Genomic DNA, 22,583 nt, shown 5'->3' with positions numbered 1-22,583 from the left:
CTTTCTTAAGCACCATACCATCATCTATCTTTATGAAACAAATATATTATTTCTAATATTATTTATATCTCCCTTCCTTTACAAATCTAGTACTAGTAAACATATATATGTGTGGGCGCCAGTGTGGAAAATACAGGAAACATGAATGGTAGCAATTTAAGATAGAAATGTATGATGATGCTGTGGATGTAGACAGTGCTATTTGCCAATCAGATTCATAAAAATGGTTGCAACAAACACACAAATGTCTGAACACATTAGTCATTGATAGATTATTACTGTTCTTGATTTTTCATGCTCATCGCTTTAGATGATGCGCGAATAACTAATTTTGACTGTTCTGATTTCTCAGTTGGCTGTTAAAATTACATCTATAGATTAAGTCTGCAATAAACATAAAAAAAATATTAGGCTGTAGCTTCTGCTTCTCCATTGCTTTCTGCTTCAGCACATTTTTCTTCAAGTCTTGTTTTCTTTTCAGGACTTGCACCGTCAGTGGCAGAATCTTCTGTTGTATCACTTAAAGTTGTTGACTTCCTCTTTATACAGCAACTATCAACAGGAGCATCTGTAAAGAAAAATAATGCTTGTTAATATCCGATGTACTAGTACAGAAACCATATTTATAAAATATGTAGTGATTACAGAAATTGTTTTACTCAATACCTGTGGAATCACCATTTTCTGTTGATTCTACTTCGTTATCGTTTGACTCTTTCTCTTCGTTAGAGCCATTTTCTTTGGTTTCCTTCGCATCTCCATTCTCAGATGCTTTTGAATCCTCGTCAACTTCTTGAACAGGCTTTTTTTCTTCTTCTACAACTTTTTTCTCTGGGGTGGAGGCAATTTTGGTCTCCCTAAAAAATAAAATATAACGCATAGATAATTTTTCATATAATATAAACATAATTCTTTTTGTATCATAAAATGCACGTAGTTCAGTAAGTAGTGTAGGGAAAAATAAAATAATATTTAAAAATAAAACGTCCGGAGAACGCGATAGTTAAAACCAAATTGGGCGCGTATCGAATTTTCGATTGCTGGGGTATCGGTTTATACTTCACAACTATAGACAAGGATGGAACGATGGAGAAAAGAAATAGAGATAGGACGCCGACCGTGGCGGCACCTAGCAATGTTGATATTATCCTGTCTTCGTTCCCCTTTCTAGCAACCCTCTCTTTCCACCAAGAGACACATACACGCACGCGTCTCGAACAGAAACATACACAGAATGTTTCGGCTTTCGGCGCGGCAAATCGTGACTGTCGTGGACCGTAAATATACATCACACACACATACGCACATATATACATATACATTTGTTCTTCTACCACCGAAACAACAAATTCAAGCACCATCGAAGATCATTGATATAAATACGACGATACAATTTCTCGAGAATATTAAATGAAAAGTTTAAACATTAGTATTTTCAACATGTAATTGATAAAGAAGAACAGATCAATAAGTTGTGTATTTTCTTCGACGTTCCATGCACGACGATCTGCGAAATACTCCCAGGCCTCGTGCACATATACGTGCAAGACATTTTACTTTTGGTAAACGTGTAAATATTTGTATGACTGTTTGTACAGCGATCAGTAAAAGATATACCAGCGAATATCAGTTCGAATATTCTCGGGTAAGCTGTAATTACGTGCTAAGGAAAAGAAACCGTTTATTCCGATAATAAACAATTTTCGGAGTACGAACGAGAATAGCGGTGAGAAGAATATGCATAAATAACAAACATTCGCTGACACACGTTGTGCCACTTCGCCGTTGTCCTACGTTCGCGAAGCCACAAGTGGGAAAAATAAAATCATAAACGATGCCACCAGAAAAGTGGCACCGCAAGTAGAGCACGCATCGTGGCAAAACCAGGTAATCCTGAGAACGTAACGCGCCTTGCGAATCAAGCTGAGAATATCACGTAGAGAGAGAGTATATATCCCCTCTCTCCCTCCTGCTGTCCCTTTCTCGTGGCTGTACTCTTACAAAACTGTGTACGCTTTCAAAACTACACAATCAAACTATCTAGGATACAAACAAAGTTGTGAAAGTGACCGAGCTCTGTGCGAAAGAACGCGTCGGCGATCAATGAGACCAGAAATCGTAAGTCGGCAAAGATCGGTTGGCCAAATCATTGCTGTATATTCGGTAACGAATCATTGCAGAAGCGTTCAGTGAAAAAGTGTGATTTTCTTCAGACAAATCGATAAAAAAATCAGCGGGACTTACTTGGTTTCCGTATCCGCCATGGCGATCGATTTAATTGCGAGGTCGATAAGGTATTCGGGTACCGAACGCACTAAATAAGCTTTGCGTTTTCTACGCACCGGTAAGCAGACGTAGAATTCTGGTATCACCACTACCGCGTAGTCGCGTACCGACGCGCAAATGGCAGAGACTCGCACGCTGATTCGCTCGAGACCCGAGTCACTCGGCCCGGCCGGCAGGCCGGCGGCCTTCAAACACTTTTCTTTCCCGCTCGTTTACAGATGGCGTACGATTCAGCCCCCGATTAACGCGATAACTCGAAATTTGACATGAATTGTACAGGAAAAATTGCGAATATGATCTGCGAACGTATCGCAGGATTCTTTCAAGCGCCGCTACGAATACAGTTAACCGGTGGTTCGTATTATTACAACTTTGTCTCGTAAGAAAAATTCATTTGAAAGACGCATAAATTTATCGCTATATTTCAGCCGCGGTTACGACAGAGTCCAATGGAGTTTCTCGCGAAGGTATATACTGCAACTAAATAAAAATATTTCAACCGTACGTATCGTTTCGATGGTGGCGCTACTTTATTCCGAATATAAGTAGTAACGGAAACGTAATGTTTCGATGGGAATAATTGTTGTTAATAGTTTACAACATTTAACATTCATAGTAGTAGTATAGACTTTGCCACTATTGCTTTGTTAATGCCCCTCCAAGTAGCACACCGACCAATTGTATCTTGTCATGCAAAACGCGTAAAAAATCCCCGCGTTTCCGGCGCTAGCAACGAATTGTTTGAAGAATCTGTATCTCGTTCGGCGTTGTTTTAAAAGTAACGGCTAATGGATCTTATGCATGATTTAATACACTGATTATATTAGAGGGAAATCTCGTACGGAAGAAGGGTAATATACGAGATTGAAGCGGAAGCCAAGTTCGGAAAGTTCTAGAAGTTTCGCGTATGGCCCCATTTCCGGTGTATATTAAAAGGTGCGCGATGCTTTCAGGTTGATCCGCGCAGCCGACCGAAAGGCTCCGCTGCGTTTACGTCCATGTTACAGGTTGCCTTTACTGTGAAACAGTAAAATATCGCTTTTCTGTTACAGCGTAACATTATTTCCAGCCAACGCTAACTTTAGTCGAAACGAGTCGTTTCGAAAATAGGTTTTATCAGTTATGAAAATAAGCTTCTGTACTAACGTTCTCCAGGTAGATATTTTGACCGTAATATATATATTTGTATAAGTAATACAATCAATTATACTCAAAACTGTACAGGGGAAAACGTACAATTTTATCTACAAAAATACTTTGATTTCTTTAATTTTAATTACATCTTGAAAATTTAGGAAAAATGAATATAGTTTAGGTTATATGGATTTTGAATTTTTTCGTTCGCGAAATTCGTGCGAACGTGTCAAATTAGGCGGTTTATGAATGTATATTTTTTCGTACGATGTGTGCCACGTGCCAGGAGTCTACGTAAGCACAAAGATAACACCGAGCAGCTGCTTTGTACGGTGCAGGTGAAGACGTGCGAAGCAGATGCTCCTTTTCGAATACCTTTTACACGGTGAAACATTGAACACACACTCATTCCAAATCGAGTAGGGATGTCAATGAAACTTTCCACTAGGAAGGCGTATACGCTCGGCGTTCCTAGTGCACTTCTATTTATGATAGACACGGAAGGAATAAACATGCGACATTTGTACAGTAAGAGAAACATGCTACCTATATGTATAGATGTTGTATTTAATCCTTCTGTGTGAAATATCATGAATGAAATACATGAATTACCCGTCGTAACCAAAATTATTTGTCGGCAGGTATATATATATATATATTTTAAATATATACAAATTTATTCAGAACTTATATATTTATCCGACAAACTTCTACAGGCTGTAAATATATTATAATCAACCGTTTGTAGAAATCTGTTGACATGCAGCTTTACTCGATAAAATTAAATTTCGTTTTAGTGGGTCAGTGGAAGTGTTCAGTCACAAGCTATTTCGATGACAGTAACCTATATTTCTACTGGCTTTGCAGTGTCAAACTAAAGATAGCATCACGCATCTAAATTTTCATTTCGCTGGACTACATTCTCGGTTTTCTTAATACGCTCTTATTTTCCGGAATGTAGTCCTGTTACCGATGTTTTTGGTACGTTCGCATGTCAGAAACCGAGAGAAATCGAATATATATACAAATTTGTCGAGTAGTAGTGTACTGTTTCGAAATGCGAGGAACCGATTGTATAAGCTTTTATATTTACAATTCAACACAGATGCTGCTTTACATACATACAATTCGCGTGATGCCTCATGTATTATAGATTTTATTGTATTTCGTTATTAATACTGTAATTTATTTTGTAAAGTCCAAACGACGATTTTAAGAAAAGGAAGGTACAAACAAATAGTCGATTTTACTTTCCTTCGACAAATTAGCACGCGGTTTTCAGCTTGAGGTCATGTAATCAATAGAGCGCGTGGTCGCGCGCATCCCATAGGGTAGAAACAAAACTGAGATTGATGCAAGAAACACATCCGAACGTAACCTCGATAGAAATGTCTTTTACCAGCTTTACCTAAGCCTGGCATGAAATGTGCCGGTACACACAAAAATACTGTGTATCCGAAAGGCCTGACCTGGTCGTACCTTTTTGACTCGGTGGTAACCGGTTCGTCCCGTCCTCCATCGACTCCACCTAGCTTTCTCGACCGTATCTGCCGCTCTAAAATTGTGCCTGCATGCTTATCTACAGTTACAAACTAATTGCCAAAGGATTATCACAGGTCATCGGGTGTTCAACCTTCCGTGTACATACCACGGTTCAATACCACAAAACAGATCGATTATTATTAATAGCGATGGAACTACCAAATTGGTAATAAAGCCGACTCGATATCAGCTTGTAACAACGTATAAGCACCACACCATAATTAAATACAACCGAATCAAATTTTCGCTTTATTATTAGCCAACGAACCGGTTATAACCTTTCAGGATTTCGATTCGCAGCAATTTTCTTCGGCTGGCCGAAACAGAAACGTCGTCGCGAATATCATTATTTAATTACCACGTTTTTATTATATATGTACATGAATTTGCGAAATCAGTTGTGAATTCTAAATATCGTCTGCGACTACGGTAAACGAAAAACACTGGAATGTCGTTCGTTGGTTATTGATACTATTTAGTAACACGCATTGTTGTGATTATCGAGGTGAATGAGACCCAATGTCGAATGTCGCGAGTCATTCACACAGTATGTTACAATGTTTTTCCCACGCGACCCAGAAAAGAAGTTGTATATTCCCATTGAGAAGGTGACACAATCGGGGTTACTTTATACATACGAAACATTTCGCGATTCGACGGAAAAACCTTGGGCCAGCAGCAAGAGTGGCAAAGTGAAACCAGCATGATACAACTTTGAATTGAAAGTACGCGGACGCTACCGCACGAAGGCAGCACTTCTCGAGGCGTCGTGAAATTCGCTCGTACTACATCTATCGGCGACAAGCTGAAGCAACAGCCGATCGGTGCAGCACAGTATCTCTCTTGCTTCCTAGAGCGGCACTTCGTCATTTTCGTATCCGTGCGAAATCCCGAACGAACAAGTGGAGAGATCCGCGTCGCCATCTTTAGTAACGGTACCGACTGCCTCCACTACCACCGCCTGCTTCGTTCACAGCGAGCTCGAAGTCGGTTTTCTCGCGTGTACAACAATAACAGTGAGTTCGGGTTTTGCGATATCACGTATACTTACAGTATTCCCTATCGCGGTGGGCGACGCGGCATTTAACCCGTTCGCGATGTTCATTTAATACGTCCAAGCCCCGGAGTCGAGTGTGTGTGTGTGCCGTGTAAGTTTGAACAGACGACGACATTTCACTAAAGCGGTCCCGAGGGTTGAGAACGATCCGAATAAATCAACGTCGTTCTCTCGCTTCGTTCGACCCTCGTTTAAACTGTACGTCTAATTGCAGATTCCGCCGCTTGGCACGTTCCACGGCGAGAACAACCAGTGTACAGTGTTTTGATTTGTCGGAGCGAGTGGAACCTCGGGGTACAGTGTCCAAGACTACGTATTATACTCTGACGGGAATAAAAAAGAAAAAGGGAGAGAGAGAGGAAGCACCGAGGTGGCTGTAGCGAACGACAGCAACGACGGGCAAGTACAATTGACAGGAAAGATGGCGCGAGGTGCGGGTGAGGATTAATGCTGACCCATTTTTCCGCGCGAAATCATTCGTTCTTACTTTGTCGTGCGATAAAGGGACCATTAAACTTCGAGCGTAGTGTGAGCACGTCGGTTCCTATCGAGTGAATCGATCTAAAAAAAGAAAGAAATAAAAAGAACCAACCGGAGACACGGGGTAATTCGTTTACCTGCAGGAGGTTGTATACCACTGTACGGTGCGCGCGTGTGCCCAATATATATATACATATATATATATATTGTTGCGTAAGTGTGAGTGCCCTCCTAAACGTGTGTGGGGGTCTTGTAGGACCGAGCATTGACAAATATCGTATTTAAGAGACGGAGGAGGAGGAGGACTGACTGTGTGTGACTTGAGCCGTGTGTAACAAAACGTAGATCGAACAAAACGGGAACGCGTGTGTGAAAGAGAAAGAAAAACAGTGTGCGCGAGAGGACCAGAGTGCTAAAAACAAGTGTCCGGTAAGAACGATAGGAAAATTTGGAAGAACCGAAGGTAGTCGGGGCCTTGGCAGGCTCGACTGCGGCGCGGTGGTCAAGAGAAACCAAGACGAAGACGCAGTCTTCTGGAACCTCGCGGGCTGCGTATAGTCCTGGCTTGCTCGGGTACGAGCGCGGCTGCTAAGATGGGCAACAATGCCGCGACGTCGTACAAAAAGGTTGACGCTGCCGAGAGCGTGAAGGAGTTTCTTGACAAGGCGAAGAAGGAGTTCGAGGACAAGTGGAAGAAGAACCCGACGAACACCGCCGATCTGAATGACTTCGAGCGGATCAAGACACTCGGGACCGGCTCGTTCGGCCGTGTCATGATAGTGCAACATAAGCCGACCAAAGAGTATTATGCCATGAAGATACTCGACAAGCAGAAGATCGTCAAGCTGAAGCAGGTCGAACACACATTGAACGAGAAGAGAATACTGCAGGCGATCAGCTTCCCGTTCCTAGTCTCGTTGCAGTTTCATTTCAAGGATAATTCGTATCTTTACATGGTGCTCGAGTATGTACCTGGTGGCGAGATGTTTAGCCATCTGCGTAAGGTCGGACGTTTCACGGAGCCGCATTCACGGTTTTACGCGGCGCAAATTGTATTGGCGTTCGAGTATCTCCATTACCTCGACTTAATCTATAGGGATCTGAAGCCGGAGAATCTGCTGATCGACTCCCAGGGTTACCTGAAGGTGACGGACTTCGGTTTCGCCAAAAGGGTGCAGGGTAGAACATGGACCTTGTGCGGCACGCCGGAATACCTAGCGCCGGAGATCATCCTGAGCAAAGGCTACAACAAGGCTGTCGACTGGTGGGCGCTCGGAGTTCTCGTCTACGAGATGGCCGCCGGTTATCCACCGTTTTTCGCCGATCAGCCGATACTGATCTACGAGAAGATCGTCTCGGGGAAACCGCGGTTCCCCTCGCATTTCGGTTCCGATTTGAAAGACTTGCTACGTAACCTACTGCAAATCGATCTGACCAAGAGGTACGGGAATCTGAAGGCCGGTGTCAACGACATCAAGGGTCACAAGTGGTTCGCCAGTACCGATTGGATCGCGGTCTTCCAAAAGAAAATCGAGGCACCGTTCATACCGAAATGTAAAGGGCCCGGGGATACTAGCAACTTCGACGACTACGAAGAGGAGACGCTTAGGATTTCGCTGACGGAGAAGTGCGCCAAGGAATTCGCCGAATTCTGAATTCTACGCCCGATGGAAGATGGATACACGTGTCGCGTATTTATTCATATGCGATGGTTCGTCATTCGTTGGTCGCTTTTATCGAGCGAGAGAATAATGATATATGAAGTAAGATGGAATGGAGGCCGGGGCGGGGAGGGGCGGGTGGGGGGTGGGGACGGTGTAGAGAGCGAGTAAGAAAGTATACGTATGCAAGGGGGAAAGAAAGAATACGGGTATGCGTGAGTGCGGGTGTATGATTGGTGTGTGCATGGGGACACCGAAAGCGAAGAGTTAACAGGCGAGACAGATTTCGGGATAACCAAACACAGAGGCAGTGGGAGAACGGGAAAGATTTAGAGAACAGGAGAAACGTAGAATATAATAGCACATCGCAGATTTTGCGCTTTGTTATTTTGAGTCCGACGTTGTCGGAAACGGAATACTTACGAGAAGGAATAGAAATGCGCGAAACAAACAGAGAGGGGAAAGAGTGGGAGAAAAAAAGAGAAAGGGAGAGAGAGAGAGAGAGAGAGAGAGAGAGGCAGATGGTAGAGAGAGAGTGAATGGATGAGAGAAAGATAGATGCAAAAGAAAATATAATATATTAAAGAAACTTCCTTTCGGTTGTTGCATATACAGAGATCGTATACATATATATACGTACACACGTACATCTACACGTACAAAGAGACACACAACACGCATACAGAGAGACACACAGACACACACACACACAGAGATATAGCGCGCGTGCTTGCGCTAATCACCATCGTAAACACTACGATCACTATAGTAGTAAACTACTTTACATGAGAAATATCTTTCTTTTCCAGTCAAATAATTGTCATATTGACGTATAAGAATGATGATACATATGTATACATACATATATATATGTGTACACGTAGATACACATGTATACATGTAATATAGTATATACGTACATGTGTGTGTTCCCTAAGATGGCTTTAGTGTCCGGTTTACGGAGAAGGCGTGTGTAAAGTTTGTTCTCGATAATTCTTATTAAAAAATAGTCGGTAATGTCACCTTGCCTGACAATTATTTTGTACATAATAGTATCAACTATCTATATAAATGTTCCCCCGGGATCCCTTTACACCACGCCCCTTCTTCTTCATCTCGTCCCGCCTCTTTTAGCACATACAAACGTTTACAAAGACTCGCCGAGAGAGAAAGAAAGAAAGAAAGAGAGTGAGAGAGAGAGAGAGAGAGAAAGTTCTAATACACCAACAAACCAATTGTGTCATGTTGTGCATTGTTGTCTATTTGTCTACTATCACGTGAATCTTCTTCGTCATTAATTGAGAGATAGTGAAAGAGAGAGTGAGTGAGAGAGAGAGAGAGAGAGAGCGATAGATGACGAGAGAAAGGGAGAGAGTGAGTGGAAAAAATTTTGCCATGATATACGATTTACATTTATATCACTAGTCGTCACACTCGATTATTCCGTTGGAGTAATATTTATATACGACTCGTTTTTCATCGCTCGCTCGCTGTGGAGAACATCAGAAAATGAAAGGGAGGGAGAGGAAGGGAGAGAAAGAGAGAGAGAGAAAGAGAGAAATATCTTTAATATAGTACATTGTGAATCTTATAAAAAATACTCGTTATATACTGGCTACAGATGCTCGTTGTTGAATTATTGTACCTTACGTAAATGGTAGAGGCAGTAAAAGAGAGGGGGTCGAGAGAGCAAGGGTGAGAGGAAAAAAAACGAATCTAACGGTTAGAGGAAGGGGGAACAAAAAGAAAAAGAGTATTTATGAAATAGGATCGGCGGGGGTATGAGCAAACAAGGATTCATTTTTGGAACGTTTTTAATAGAGGACCACCGGCGTTCGTACATAGATACATTGTAAGAGTATTCATATATTATATCGCCTTAAGTTGCTGTAAGCAAAAGGAGCAACATTATCTTTTATATAGATCTGCACTTTTAGTACGGAATGTAAACATACGGACAATCCTGATTGTGTAAGAGACAGAGAGAGCAAGGAAGAGTGTCTGTTGCGTGTGTGGTATGTCCGGAGGAGAGAAAGGAAGAGTGCGCTTGTGTGTAAATGAGAGAGAGAGAGAGAGGGAAACATAGTGAGAAAGAGTAAGCTAAAATAAACGATGCACACTCGAAATGGCCAAATGGAAATTGTGCATACACGTACGAGAATTAAGAAGGAGAAAGAAAAATATTGAGGCATACACAATCTCGAATCGTTGAAACCACAAAGACACGACAGAACTGAGACAGCAATAGCAGCCAGTAGCAGTGATAGCGAATATTGCCAAAAGACGCGTTTGTTATGTTTGTTTGTTTTTTTAGATGAATTTTTTTGTTCGCGGAGGACACTTCACGCCGTCATTATATTCGATATATGTATGTATATATAAGTTGTCCAAAATGATTGGCACTGAACTTTTGCAGTTGCCAGGAGAATCGAGCAGGTGGTAAGAGTTCCTACAAATCGATGGCGGAAACTGTTTTATGAAACGATTTTATACGTTTCGAGTTTGACCGGCGGCGGTGGTTTTGATTTTATACGATCAGCTGAACGCGAATAAAAGTGTCGCCGAGACACGGATACTCTCGCAAGATCGCTTACGTAATACACGGTTTTATTTTCGCTAAGAGATCGATAACGGGTCCCCGGTACGAATAGTTAATTCGGTTAATTCGATTCAGTTAGGTGAATAGATTCGTTAGTGAATTTTCAGTCGAGAGCATTTCCGGAAACGGACTCTTACGACCTTTCACCGCTGATTCGACTTTTTCCGCGTATCGCAGAGAAGTCGAGTCTAATGTTTCTGGGCCACTCTATATGTATCGTGTCGCATCGAGCACAATATTATTCGATGATCACCAGCGAGCAACGCGAATTAAGGAAACATCAGCAGTCTTGAACGATGATTGCGCGCGCGTCGATCGCGTGACGAAAATTCATTTTACGCTAAATATATACAGGGTGGTTCCGACGAAGCGACCTATTGGACTTTCTGCAAGCCTGGGAAACACACGCGAAAATCGGTCGGACGAAAGATATCTCTTTTAAACGATGTTCCATGGAAAAATATTTTTCTTTTGCGAAAAATCAATCGGCCACTATGAAAATCGCCCTCCATATAAATATAAATATCTTTATAAAATGTATACGTTCGTATACTGTGCGCTCGTGTTTAAATGTATTATAAATGAATCTCAAAGTGTTCCGAGGTAAATCGTTGTACATAGAGCTTCAGAAGGAAAGAAGGATTCTGGCGAGCGGGACTCGAAACCATGATCTTGAGATTCGTAGATTGATCAGCAGGCAGTCTGATTTTTCTGAATTTCCTAAGCTATTTCACAAGTTCGCATTTTTTTGGGAAGGCCGTCCTTATCGCTCCCTCTTAGTTTCCCGGAGATTTTCCCCCTTCGTCTGCTCGCTCGTGTCTCTTATCGGATCAATCATTCTCAATCCCTTAATAATGCCGCTGTTATGCCTAGTCGTTATCGGATAAGCGTGGAAAAGGATAGGACTGTTTCTGCCCCCGTTGTGGCATTACGGGAGGCCAGTCCCATTACGAGCATCATTCCAAACGTGGGTCTAAAAGATACTCTCCTGCGAGTTAATCCGTCAAGTTTGCCCAACAAGTCCAACATCGTACCGTAACTTCAACATATAATTTAGTCATTTCATTGACGGACTTAAGAGAATCTAAACCAACTGCTCTCGTGTCATATCAGTTCGTGATAGCGACTGTTAATCCCTTAGGGCAACACGGAGAAATGAAATCAGCTTCGATCATTCTCTCTCTCTCTCTCTGCGAATATCTTCGCTCCATTATATCCAGAATAATCAAAGCAAACAATCATCGAATGAGACTGACATCCACGCGGGCATGATCTTGACCACTTCTGTCGTCATCCCCGAACTGTATCACTGTATCACTGTATCACACCACAACCAAATTTACTCTATAATATTGATAATTGAAATATGCCACGACTGATCAGGCTGTTATCATACGACTGTACTCTATTACAGAGCAGATTTTGCGCCACGAGTTGAAACTGTCATCGGGATTCACTCGTGTCGCATAGAAATATTCATCTGTGTCAACAACTTCTCCAACTGAGCTGCTGCCTCATCGTCTAGCAAACCGGATCTCTTAGCTCGGATAGCTCGAGCTTCGCACAACTGCTTCGCGCTAACCCTCTCTCTAAAGGCCTCAGTAGCACGCTTTCGCGCGTTTCGACCAGGTTGCTTCCTCGTGGAAGATGCCACCTCCTTCGTAGGGATTGTAACCTCTTTATCATCGGACATAGTTAACGAAACAAAGACAAAACTCTGAAATTCGTATCACGAATTATTATGGAGACGTTCAATCGCAGTCGAATCTAACGCATGCATGGTACATGTTATGAGAACTTCTTCTACGAATAGGTCGGTGGTATTGCGTCACTGCATCGTGATCAACGCCGAGGGGTACACTCAATAATTACGTGGTAGAAAATTTCTGCTATCTCATGGTAGACCCTGATGATCAGGAAGGCGGGGATGTTACCGTAATTCGATTTAGTGGCTTAGCAAAGGTTTTAGTGGATCAATCAATTGTTGGCAAAGAGAAATGGGGAAGGGGAGGAAATCTAGATGCGGTAACGGCGACCGACCACTGCGGTTCCCACTTTTGTCCAATTTCGTCCACTCTCCAAGATCGAACCCATACGAAATTCCAAATTTCCAGATTCTCCGAACGACATTGGCGATCGAAGACGGTCGAACATCGTGGATTCCACGATTCGGTGGAACAGATTGCCAAAGAACCCGATCGTGTCGTTCTGGTTGCAAACCGACGAGCGATATGTGTGTCGTGTGCGTCACGGCAACGCACAAACACGAATAAATAGACGGAACAATATGTCGTTGGTTTTCGTTACGTTTGCATCGTCGTGGCTGTAAATATGTTTCCTGAACGCGCGTGCACGTCGTTGATTCGCAAAAAAAGACAACGACGAGGAGTAGGAGTGGGAGGAGGATAGGCTGGCTCGAGAAGCCAGACAAAGAGGGGAGTAGAGAGGGAGGGGTGAAATTCTTAACAAGAAATTATGTCGGCCAAGAGGATTGTGCTTTCGGATCGCTAAATCATAGCTACAGTTTCGTCGGCATCGCATACGCAATACAGTGACGCACGAGTATGGAGATGCTAACATTGTAGTCCTCAGTTATTTATTGATCGAAATAGCATTCCGGCGAATCGCGAGATCGTTCGTTTCACAGGTCGGAAAATCTTCCGCGAGATCCGTGTCGAATCGTAAAGTTGCACCCAGTTCTGGATTAACCAATCAGCAAACTAAGCACGTGCTTAGGGCAGCAAGAAGGAGGGCACTGTAGAAATTTTCTGAACCTTTTCAAATCACGTTTGAATTTGGTTTTATAATAAATCTTATCGGAAATAGCAGGATTTCAATTGATTGCTCGGTTGTTCCGTTTGGCATTACAATTTACGAGTCAAATCCATCGTTTCCACGATCCAGATGTTCTACTTATTGATATTTCGCATTATCTTGTGCATACGCCGATCTGCATACATAGCGATTGGACAAACGTTTGTACTTGGTCGGTTCAACGTTAATTTCTTCCACTGTTTTTTTTTCTATTCAGGTTTCTGTTACTCCTGTTGCTCCTGTGCTGTCGCAGGTGACTTCTTTTCAGCCCCCAACAATACAAAATATTAAGACTCTGACAATATTGTGTCGACTGTCGAAGACACCGGAAACACACGTGCTTGCCAGTTGTTTTCGATAGAAAGGCGGTCGTTGCCAGTAATTAAGAGAATAGTCGCAGGTTTTAGGCTGGTTGCCACAAAAATCGAGCTGCAGCGCATGATTAGCTGCAACGGTCTCTGCATAGTCAGCTAAGATGCTCGATCCATCGAGGAGGGCACTTTGGACGCGTATTTTCAAGGCAGGGCAACCTATGTACTGTCTTTTCTTGAATAAGCCGTTCTATCAAGTCGGTCGTCCGAATGTTTCTTTTTACCTAAAAGCTCCATTAGCTGTTTAGGAAAACGTGGCTTATACTTCCAATACACGGGATCTCTTTTGGTTCTTAAATTAATCGTTGACCCTGTGCGTAAGATGTCCAAGCTGCCCTCTTAGGTTGCTCTGTTACCGAGACTCTCCTTTTACTTTGTCAGAATCTAGTTAGCCCTAAGGATGTTATCGAGTTTGTTCTTGTTGGGAAACACTGTAAGGCCTTCCATTGGACTCTCCGGTCGCATTCTGCTTCCTTCTCCTGAATGAGAGAAACCCTTTCAGGGACCCTTTTACCATTAAGATACTTTCGTCTAAAGATAATTCCCGAAATTGTTCGAATAGCCCTTCTCTCTCTTGTCCATTTCCTCCCGATATTCCTTTCTAATTCGTTAGACATCGTTTCGATCGTGGTTTAAACTACAGTGCGGTTTGCGCATCCTTCCAAACCCGTCCGCCGGCAAATTCAGTTTCGCATTCCTATTTTCGGAAACAGGGACAAAGGATCAGGTTGTTTTTCTCGTTGGCTGGTGTGGGCGTCTTTTGATGTAGCAAGTCTCTACTTAGAAGGCTCGGCGTCATTTTCTTTCTCGGGAAAAGACGGTCAAAGCGTGATCTCTTGTTCACGTTCAGACTCGGTTGTTTCTCGAGGCGATTTTATGCATTTACGACGAAAATCAAAAGAACTAAAGTCTGCCTCTTCTCCTACAAATCATACTTTCCTCTTCAGCTTCGGTATTTCTTCGCAACACGTGTCACTGCTGTTCCGTTCATAAATAGTTTATTTCCTGGTTCAGTAATCGGTCGGTTACGCAATCGTTGCTCGTGCGCGGCGCTACGAATTAAAATATTCTCACGTCTAAATACTTACATACCGCATGTAAGAATGTAATACTAACTCTATCTATATCTAATCTACTCTACTAATCCAATTTTTCGACTTACACCGCTTCTGCACTTCTCGCATACTCAGTCTCGGTTGCCTATCGTTGCTGTGAACAGCGGGCAAAACTTTTCTCTGAGCGTTTAGGTCAAGCGCTAATTTTGATCTCTTGAATGACCCCAGGACACGTAGCCATACTCTCTAGGTGGACATACCTTAGTTTTACTGTATTGTACGATAATCAGAGTGATACCCACTCTTCCAACCACAAAGACATTGTCTCTTTCCCATATCATGTCCTTGTAGCCCCAATTTGGCGGCCCCCAAGATCTCAAGCCATGAACAAGTCCGCGTCATTTTTAATTATGTTCCCCGCGTATCCAATGAATCCTCTATTTGAACTTATCTAAAAGCACGCGATCAGCGTATAGAAACGATTAATACCGATTATAGTCTCGTTCTTGGCCATCATAGACACGCGACTGCTCGAAAATTCCAATATTTTCAGCATCTTTTGTTCGCTGTTGTTCGTTCGGACGTAGTTGCGTAGCTGGCAGTTCGCATACGAATGATTCACTGCTGTAGAAGTCATGTAACAATTGCAGTTTCACCTATTCTTAACCTCGACTTTGATGTCGAGCCGATTAATCCATCAAGAACGACGGCGCTCTGCACAGCAATAAAACCGTTCTCTTCAAGGTACTCCTTCGCTGTGGGTAAACGTCCAGTGACAATGTAAACACGATCCACGTATCACTACAGAGTGACCACTTTCAAAGAAGTACATTTTCGGGACACGCTGTATAACGTTCGCAATGTTGTCAAGTCGGTGAACTCGTTGAAAAATGAATCAACGGCGAAATGGTTGCTATTACATCTATTAGGTTGGTAACTTAGGCAGATCTCGAAGAGCGATCGCTAAGATTGTCAGTGCATCGTCTCCCGATGTCATCATCGTGTCACGGAAAGTGCCTACGATTGCGGGGACCGGTATATGTCTCTTACAGTCTCGAGTTGGAATTAATTATTCACTGAACACAGATCAAGTGGAATTCTGCTCATGGAAAGCGGTCAATTGCGTTATTTTATTGTTTCATCTATTGTCATGTGACGCTTCGCCTTCGACGTCCATTAATATCTCGTCGGTATACTCCTCACTTCAATGGCGGTGTCTGATCGTGATGCTGCGCAAAAACGCGAAAGAGAAACCATAACTCTGTGGGCCGTCTACATTGAACAGATCGTCGTTAGAACGAAGCGAAACACTCACTTAACCTCCAAAGACTGTGAAGCGCAAGATCGAAAATATTTTTCTCCGGGAAATCAAAAGTTCATCGAATCGAATCGTCGCCGTGTTCTTCGGGTTTTATGCATTCAAAACGAAAAACAGCCGATCAAATTGCAAAACTGTGAGAACATTTCACGAATTTAGCGAGACTAGTCAGATACTTAGAAGAACTATCAATGTCACGTCGAAGATTCGCAACAAACTCCGATTCCAGACGTATGGGAGTTGGGTAACTTGATTTGTTACGGCGGTGTATGCAAGAACATCAGTAGGCTAGACAATTCGTAATCATTAGGCCAAATCTTGTCAGGATTAGGAAGCGCAGATCCATTGTTTTCAAGAACTCATCTAGAACCAGGGATCGGGCATAGGTTGCAAATCCCGTTCGAAAGGCTAGTGGTAAAGGCGGGTGGCAAGACGTATGCTATCCCGCATAGGTATGCGAGCAATTGACGTTCATCATAGTAGATGGAGTCTCCATCCATAATATACCGAGTGCAATGCGATCTCGTTGATATTAACCGTGATCTTAATTAATCCGAACTGCGATGCACAGTTCTATTAATCTTTGAACAAAGCAGACGCGATGGAACCGTTCGAGATACATAGTTGGTTTGCTTCTAGCGAATCATGCAATATATTCGTTTAGTCAAGTTTCTGTCTCTCGGAGACTATTTTTAGTATGAACGGTGACATCCTGAGAATTTCGAATTCACGTGTGTATCACTTCTCGTGCAACGGCAGTGAGAACAAGTGATTTTTATGAATTGTTTTTAGAATAACTATTGGATATATATGGACCTAGGCCTTTTTGGGACGGAAGCAATCTTGAAGTACAAGCGTTATATTTTTTTTAGTTAATTTCTTATTCATTGTTGAAGTGAACGTAGCTTTCTTGATGATGATTTACGCTTGGATTCTATGCGTGATTAAATTGAAATGAATGTAACGGTCTCGGCGAATATGGCACCCAACGAAGGAATCATCTCGTTCGCAGAAAGCTCGAGAGAAGCGACATAATTGCGCAGGGCGATCTCGACTATTGGTTGAACCGCCACGTTACATACTATGTATACCATGTGCCATAAGGATCACTGTACCGTGTGCCATTGCAACTACCAGAGGCATCGAGTGATCCGGCAAGAGTGGTGCTCCTGGTGTGTCCATGCTGTTTGGTCTCATACCCGTTATTTGGCTTGAATAGCCGATTTGCACGAATCCCGAGGTTTCGAGCTGTTTGCACGTATCTCTACTGGTATTCGCTAAATACTGTTGATACTCGCTCTAGTACACGCGAATACATGTCGCCATAGTAGTCCTGGCCGTCTCTGCCGCACTACATTGACTCGCAAGGGTGCATGCTTGAGCTCTGCAAACCGATTTTAGCAAAAGAAAAGCAATTCCTAGTAAAATATTCGACACACTCTATTTTATACATAATAAGGTGAAAACAGCCCTCAAAGCTGGGTTTTCTCATTTTTCTAAATCAATTCCGTTGGCTCCATGTATGGCAAACATGGATTAAAACAAACAAAACGATAAAGAGATTGCAAGAATTTCTTATAACTTAATAAAACCACTGAATAGAGAAATAAAGTCGAGGAAAAAAGAGAAAAGAGGCGGTCAGCGGAACTCGAGAGAATGATGATGTTAACAGAGTTGCTGTGTAAGTGACATAAGACGTCCACGCGAACCGTGGTCGTAAAAGTTACGATTGGACTATTAACGACCTACTTACTTTCAGAGAAGACTAGCCTAGTCGCGCGGGATGTAGAACTATTATCCAACGAGAACTGATCGGCTACGATGGTCTTTTGGAAATGTTCGGAATCGTACCTGAGTCGAAGAGAATGTAGCACTATTCTCCAAGAACGTTTGCTAAATTCTACGTGTCTGCTATGCTCTATAAATTCGTAATCCAATGTCGTAATTTCTGTTAGATTATGCGCTCGGTCGCGTGCGATACATTTCGTAGATTATCTGGGATGCATTACAATGTTGAATCCGAGCCAAGATTAATTCCCTAACTTTGTTACACATCCGAACCTATCAAGTTTCTTTTTGCATACCGGTGCGATTGTGGTACTCTGGCAGGCTGACTAGCGTTTCAAGGACAAACGGCCACTGCGATAGTTCTGGGAATCAGTACAGCAGATATAGATGCACGGTTGGCAAAGGAACAAGGTTGAATCGAGCAGCGGCGGATCGCACATGTGAAAGAACAAATTAATAGATTGCCTCGGTCGACTGAATTGGAAAAAATCAGTTTCGGAATCTTCGAATGTTGCTCGTTTCAGAGATAGAATATTCCCCTTGTCGTTGGGAACATACCATTAGGCATTTAGTTCCTGATAAATCCTTTCGGGGGGGTTTCGTATTAGCTTCCATCTTACGTGATGCGACAGCATAATCGCTCAATCCTCGCGAATAAGCACGACGCCCGCGTACCTTTACCATAAAAGCCTCGCAGAATTTGTTCGTAGCAAGCTTTGACTTACTTTTCTCATTTTATCTTTGTTTGTATCGCACGAACATGTTTCTGGCCATGTTCGAGCGATTTGTTAATTGCCATTGTGTTGCCACTGCTTAATATGAGCCTGATGCAGTCAGGAACGGCATCGTGAGTTGATCAATCGCGATATAAAATCGCCGCTGATTAACGGATCTAAATACATTATATCAGCGATGCATATGCATCTTTCAATTCCGTTCAAGTCGATTATGGCCATCACCGGAGTACGAGCATGATTGAATCTGCCTCTGAATTGCGGTAGATATCCGAGAATGTCAAGGCGGCTGTTTGTCAAAAATGATTCACAAAGGTCGTATTCGTTGAGGAGAGTAACCCAGGCTCTCGCTAACTGTTGTGGATATGTCCGGTTATTGCGTTGATGCCGCGCATCGTCGATGCTCTCGCCAACAGCCCGACAGTATTCTTGCTCCACATTCAACTAGATTTAACTTGGGTTTGGGTTCATCCTCTTGAACGTTAGCGCTGTTAGAACGTTTGCATCTCATCGCATCTTCGTCTTCGATTTTGGCTAGAAGGCAAACTCTAAGAAGGATAGGAAGTATCACTAGAATAGAGACATCGTGTCCAACTAAGCGATCTTCGTGTTTACGTTCTTAGCTTCGGCTGGCTTTGCAGCCCTAAACAGGTGTTCGTCATCTAATCTCGCTAATCTGTAGCTAAGTTGCGTTGGTTCTCTCAAAGTTCTACAAATAAGCTTGATCCCGAAAGTTGGCGTATTGCGCGTGCCTCGGGATAACGAACCTCGTCCTTCTGGAAATTTAACGCTTTCAGGTGTTGGTACAACAACGGTGTGTACACCGAGACCAGTGTCAACATTCCCAGAGTCCTCTTCGACGTACGCCCTTGTCGTCCTGTGCTGCAAAACACGCCCCGCTTCGACTCGATACAATTAAGACCCGGGTAAAGACAGCCTCTTGCTCCTCTAACCCTTGTACGCTCCCGGCTGTACTAATACGGAAAGGGCAGAGATGTAGGGATACTCTTCCCCTAGTACAACCGGTTAACGTTCATAAGGTTGTGTCGTAAGGCTGGTGCCACCTTAGTTCCCAGTTCCAGTGAATGGTCCTATGTCCAAGTGTCCTTGTCTGGGATCAAAAAGCTTGCGGGTTTGGATATCTGAGAGATTTTGTACTAGTCCAGAGTTACCAGTTCCTAAGAGCCTGTCGTTCTCGACTCTGAGAATGTCGTCATTGTCAATCATTGGATGTTAGAAAACTTGGGTCAGCAAGGTTAGGGAACCAGGACCACTGATTGGGGGAGTGCCATCAACATAGGAAACAGAGAACCTAAGATATGGGGTACAAAGAGAAAGTACTAGCTACCAAGTGAAAACTAGTTCTAGTTCTTTGTCCTATTGTGTGTAGACACCGTATCAGTGTCAAATCTAGAATCGAAATGTAAGTTCCATGCGTTCAGTATCCAGAAGGGGATGTTTCTGGAGTGAGTGTCCAAGTTGTGCAAGAGGATGTGCAGATTTCCAAGCTGTCTTAGTGGCCACGTATGTCGGTGTTTTCTTACTGTCCTGTTGACAATGTCAACTGACTTCGAATAACTAAAAGGCATCCTTGCGCAAGGTGACAATGCTAAAAAGTTAAAAGTGTGCTTCATCCGACCGATGGAAGGCCATAATCGAGCGTTTCATTTCGTAGTGCACTTTTACGGGGATACGGGGCTGATAACTTGGATAAATTCCACGTAGTGATACGGCGCTTCACAAGTGCTTGTCGGACTTTGTAACGACCTTCCAGGGACGTGAGGAGCTTGTTGACAAGTCCAACTAGCTGGGGACAGCACTGTTAATGAAATAAAATGTTTCACCAAATAGATTTCACTGTATCCAACAACTCCCTCTCTCAATTCACCTGGGAAACTTAAATTCATCGAGGTATTCCTTGCCTCTGTAGTACTTTAATCCTCACCCAAGAAATTAGCATTTGGGGTGAGCTCTGCATCCATCAGCTCTTCAGGCAATGGCCGCCAGTTTACGTTTCGTGGGAAGGTGTTTTCCACCCTTGTTCGGGTCCGGCCAATGTCAGTCAAATACTCCACAAGTATTCTAGAGAAGATACTTTTAGAGACTTTAAGATTCTAGAAACTTTTTCACAGGTATTTCTTCCTCCTTCATTTGTTAGGATAAGAATACATCTGCTTGCATCCCACATTGCCCTTCTTCTTGCTCGTTTATGTGCCACGACTATGTTTTTAGCCATTTTCAAATGATTCTTTTTCCCTTTAAGCTCTGTTTACCTTCTATTTTCTATACCATGACGAGTCTCGGTCCAAGTGCTGTTACAGTAACCAGCTTGAAATTGTTCTTGTTGCTTGACTTCGACAGACTTCTGTTTTACGTAAAGACGAACACGTTGCACCGACGATTCTTCGCCCTTACGGCTGGAAAGTGCATGGTTCAAGAATTATCGAAGCGTCCAGTTCGCAAGATTCTTGCACGATCATTAGTTGCGAGTTTTGCGTTACGAGCGTATACGTAATCTAATTGTTCAAGCTGCTTCTACGATCAACGTGCTTCGTTTGCTTGCTTCTTGGAAAGTTTGTACGATTCCTCTTCGTACAATGATCGATTAGTTGCTTGTAGTTTCTCTTTTATACACACGTCATGGCAATCCACAAGAAATCAAAGAACATTTGACCGTTCTTTCGGGAATTTTAATTAATTTCAAATGACGATTTATGTGTTTACGTCTCCTCACCGATGTCTTATGAAGGATTGCCGGCGTCTAGAAGCACGTGACTGTAATTTCCTCGCTAATGTGTTGGCCATCATAAATTGCAAGGCACGGGACAGGGTCTCCCAATGTGTGTCAGCTTTTGTCTATAGCCGGGTATGTACTTGGACTTGAAGAGCTTGACCTGTGTTCGATTCATCAGTTCTCATGTCAAGCATAAATGGCATCTGCAATACGTTATAGCATCGACCCGCCGAAGACAACAGTTCCGAACTCGATCTGTTCGTCTTCTAACTCTTCTATTCGTTTTCTAGGACGTTTAAAAAAACACAACCGAGCCATCTATGTTGTTAACTTAATTCTTTGTGTACCTAGAAGGATTTCCGAATTTAACGAAGAAATTTATTTAATAATCTCTGCTAGAAGCGTCTCTGTAGCTTCAAGAATTTATAAATATAAAAATGCGAAACCGGTCGTTCGACCGTTCATAAATACATATACGTACCTAATCATTTCTCAGCCTCGAGGCTGGCGGAGAATCCATTTACCACCGAGAGTTTTCCAAACGAGAATGTCGTTCTACGTGTAACGAGCGTAGGGTGGTTTGAACTCTGTTCGAAAAGTAATTTCACCTCTTACGATCAACTCCATCGATCGGCCAAGAAGGACCATCCGTAGCAATTAATCGTCGGCCCTCTCGGCCGATGTTCCTCATCTGTGGCTGTGCTCACGATAGTGTTTCTGCTTCTCAGATGTTATCGTCGTTCATCCTCATCCGTAGAGAGTCGCTCTCGACGCTTTCCAAGAGAATCGGTCCCGTTATCTTGAACATGGCCCGAGCTTTCGTGTCGTGTACTCGAGATACCTCTCGAAGCACCAAACAGAGCTTTATTTTCATGCCTGTCCCTGGGTAACACCAAATCGTTTGTATCTCGTTCACCAGCAAAACTAGCTTCGATCCAGACACTGGGAAATTCATTTTCATCCAGTGTTGCTCTTTGTCGGGAGTACAAATGAAGCTCGACTCACTCGCA

At 43.0% G+C, this 22,583-nt stretch overlaps 2 protein-coding genes across 7 annotated transcripts in view; one reads left to right on the top strand and one right to left on the bottom strand.

Annotated features, from left to right (window-relative positions):
• Positions 1–73: 73 nt before the first annotated feature.
• On the bottom strand, positions 74–5,847 carry LOC143221986 (uncharacterized). 2 transcript variants are annotated; one of them, XM_076447758.1, is made up of 4 exons: positions 5,601–5,847; positions 4,900–4,975; positions 667–857; positions 74–568 (listed from the first exon to the last, which is right to left on the bottom strand). In XM_076447758.1, exons 1-4 carry the CDS (start codon positions 5,830–5,832, stop codon positions 408–410), a joined length of 660 nt encoding a protein of 219 aa, XP_076303873.1. In that variant the 5' UTR covers positions 5,833–5,847; the 3' UTR covers positions 74–407. The 2 variants fall into 2 exon arrangements, with proteins under 2 accessions (XP_076303873.1, XP_076303874.1); XM_076447759.1 differs by lacking the exons at positions 4,900–4,975; positions 5,601–5,847 and adding an exon at positions 2,245–2,529.
• Positions 5,848–5,970: 123 nt separating this feature from the next.
• Positions 5,971–22,583, top strand: part of Pka-c1 (Protein kinase, cAMP-dependent, catalytic subunit 1) — a 109,304-nt gene continuing 92,691 nt past the window's right edge. For 2 of the 5 annotated variants that reach the window (XR_013011908.1, XR_013011907.1), the window contains exon 1: positions 5,971–22,583. This exon is cut by the window's right edge. Coding sequence is in view for 1 of the 5 variants with exons in the window: in XM_076447757.1 (XP_076303872.1) it covers positions 7,093–8,154 (1,062 nt within the window). In the remaining 4 variants the exon portion in view is untranslated. The other 3 variants (XM_076447757.1, XR_013011910.1, XR_013011909.1) reach the window with 3 other exon arrangements.

This window comes from Lasioglossum baleicum, chromosome 3 (genome assembly GCF_051020765.1).
Source record: "Lasioglossum baleicum chromosome 3, iyLasBale1, whole genome shotgun sequence".
Classification (NCBI taxonomy): domain Eukaryota; kingdom Metazoa; phylum Arthropoda; class Insecta; order Hymenoptera; family Halictidae; genus Lasioglossum; species Lasioglossum baleicum.
Note: the sequence above shows the minus strand (reverse complement) of the source record. Positions and strands in the feature narration are given on the sequence as shown.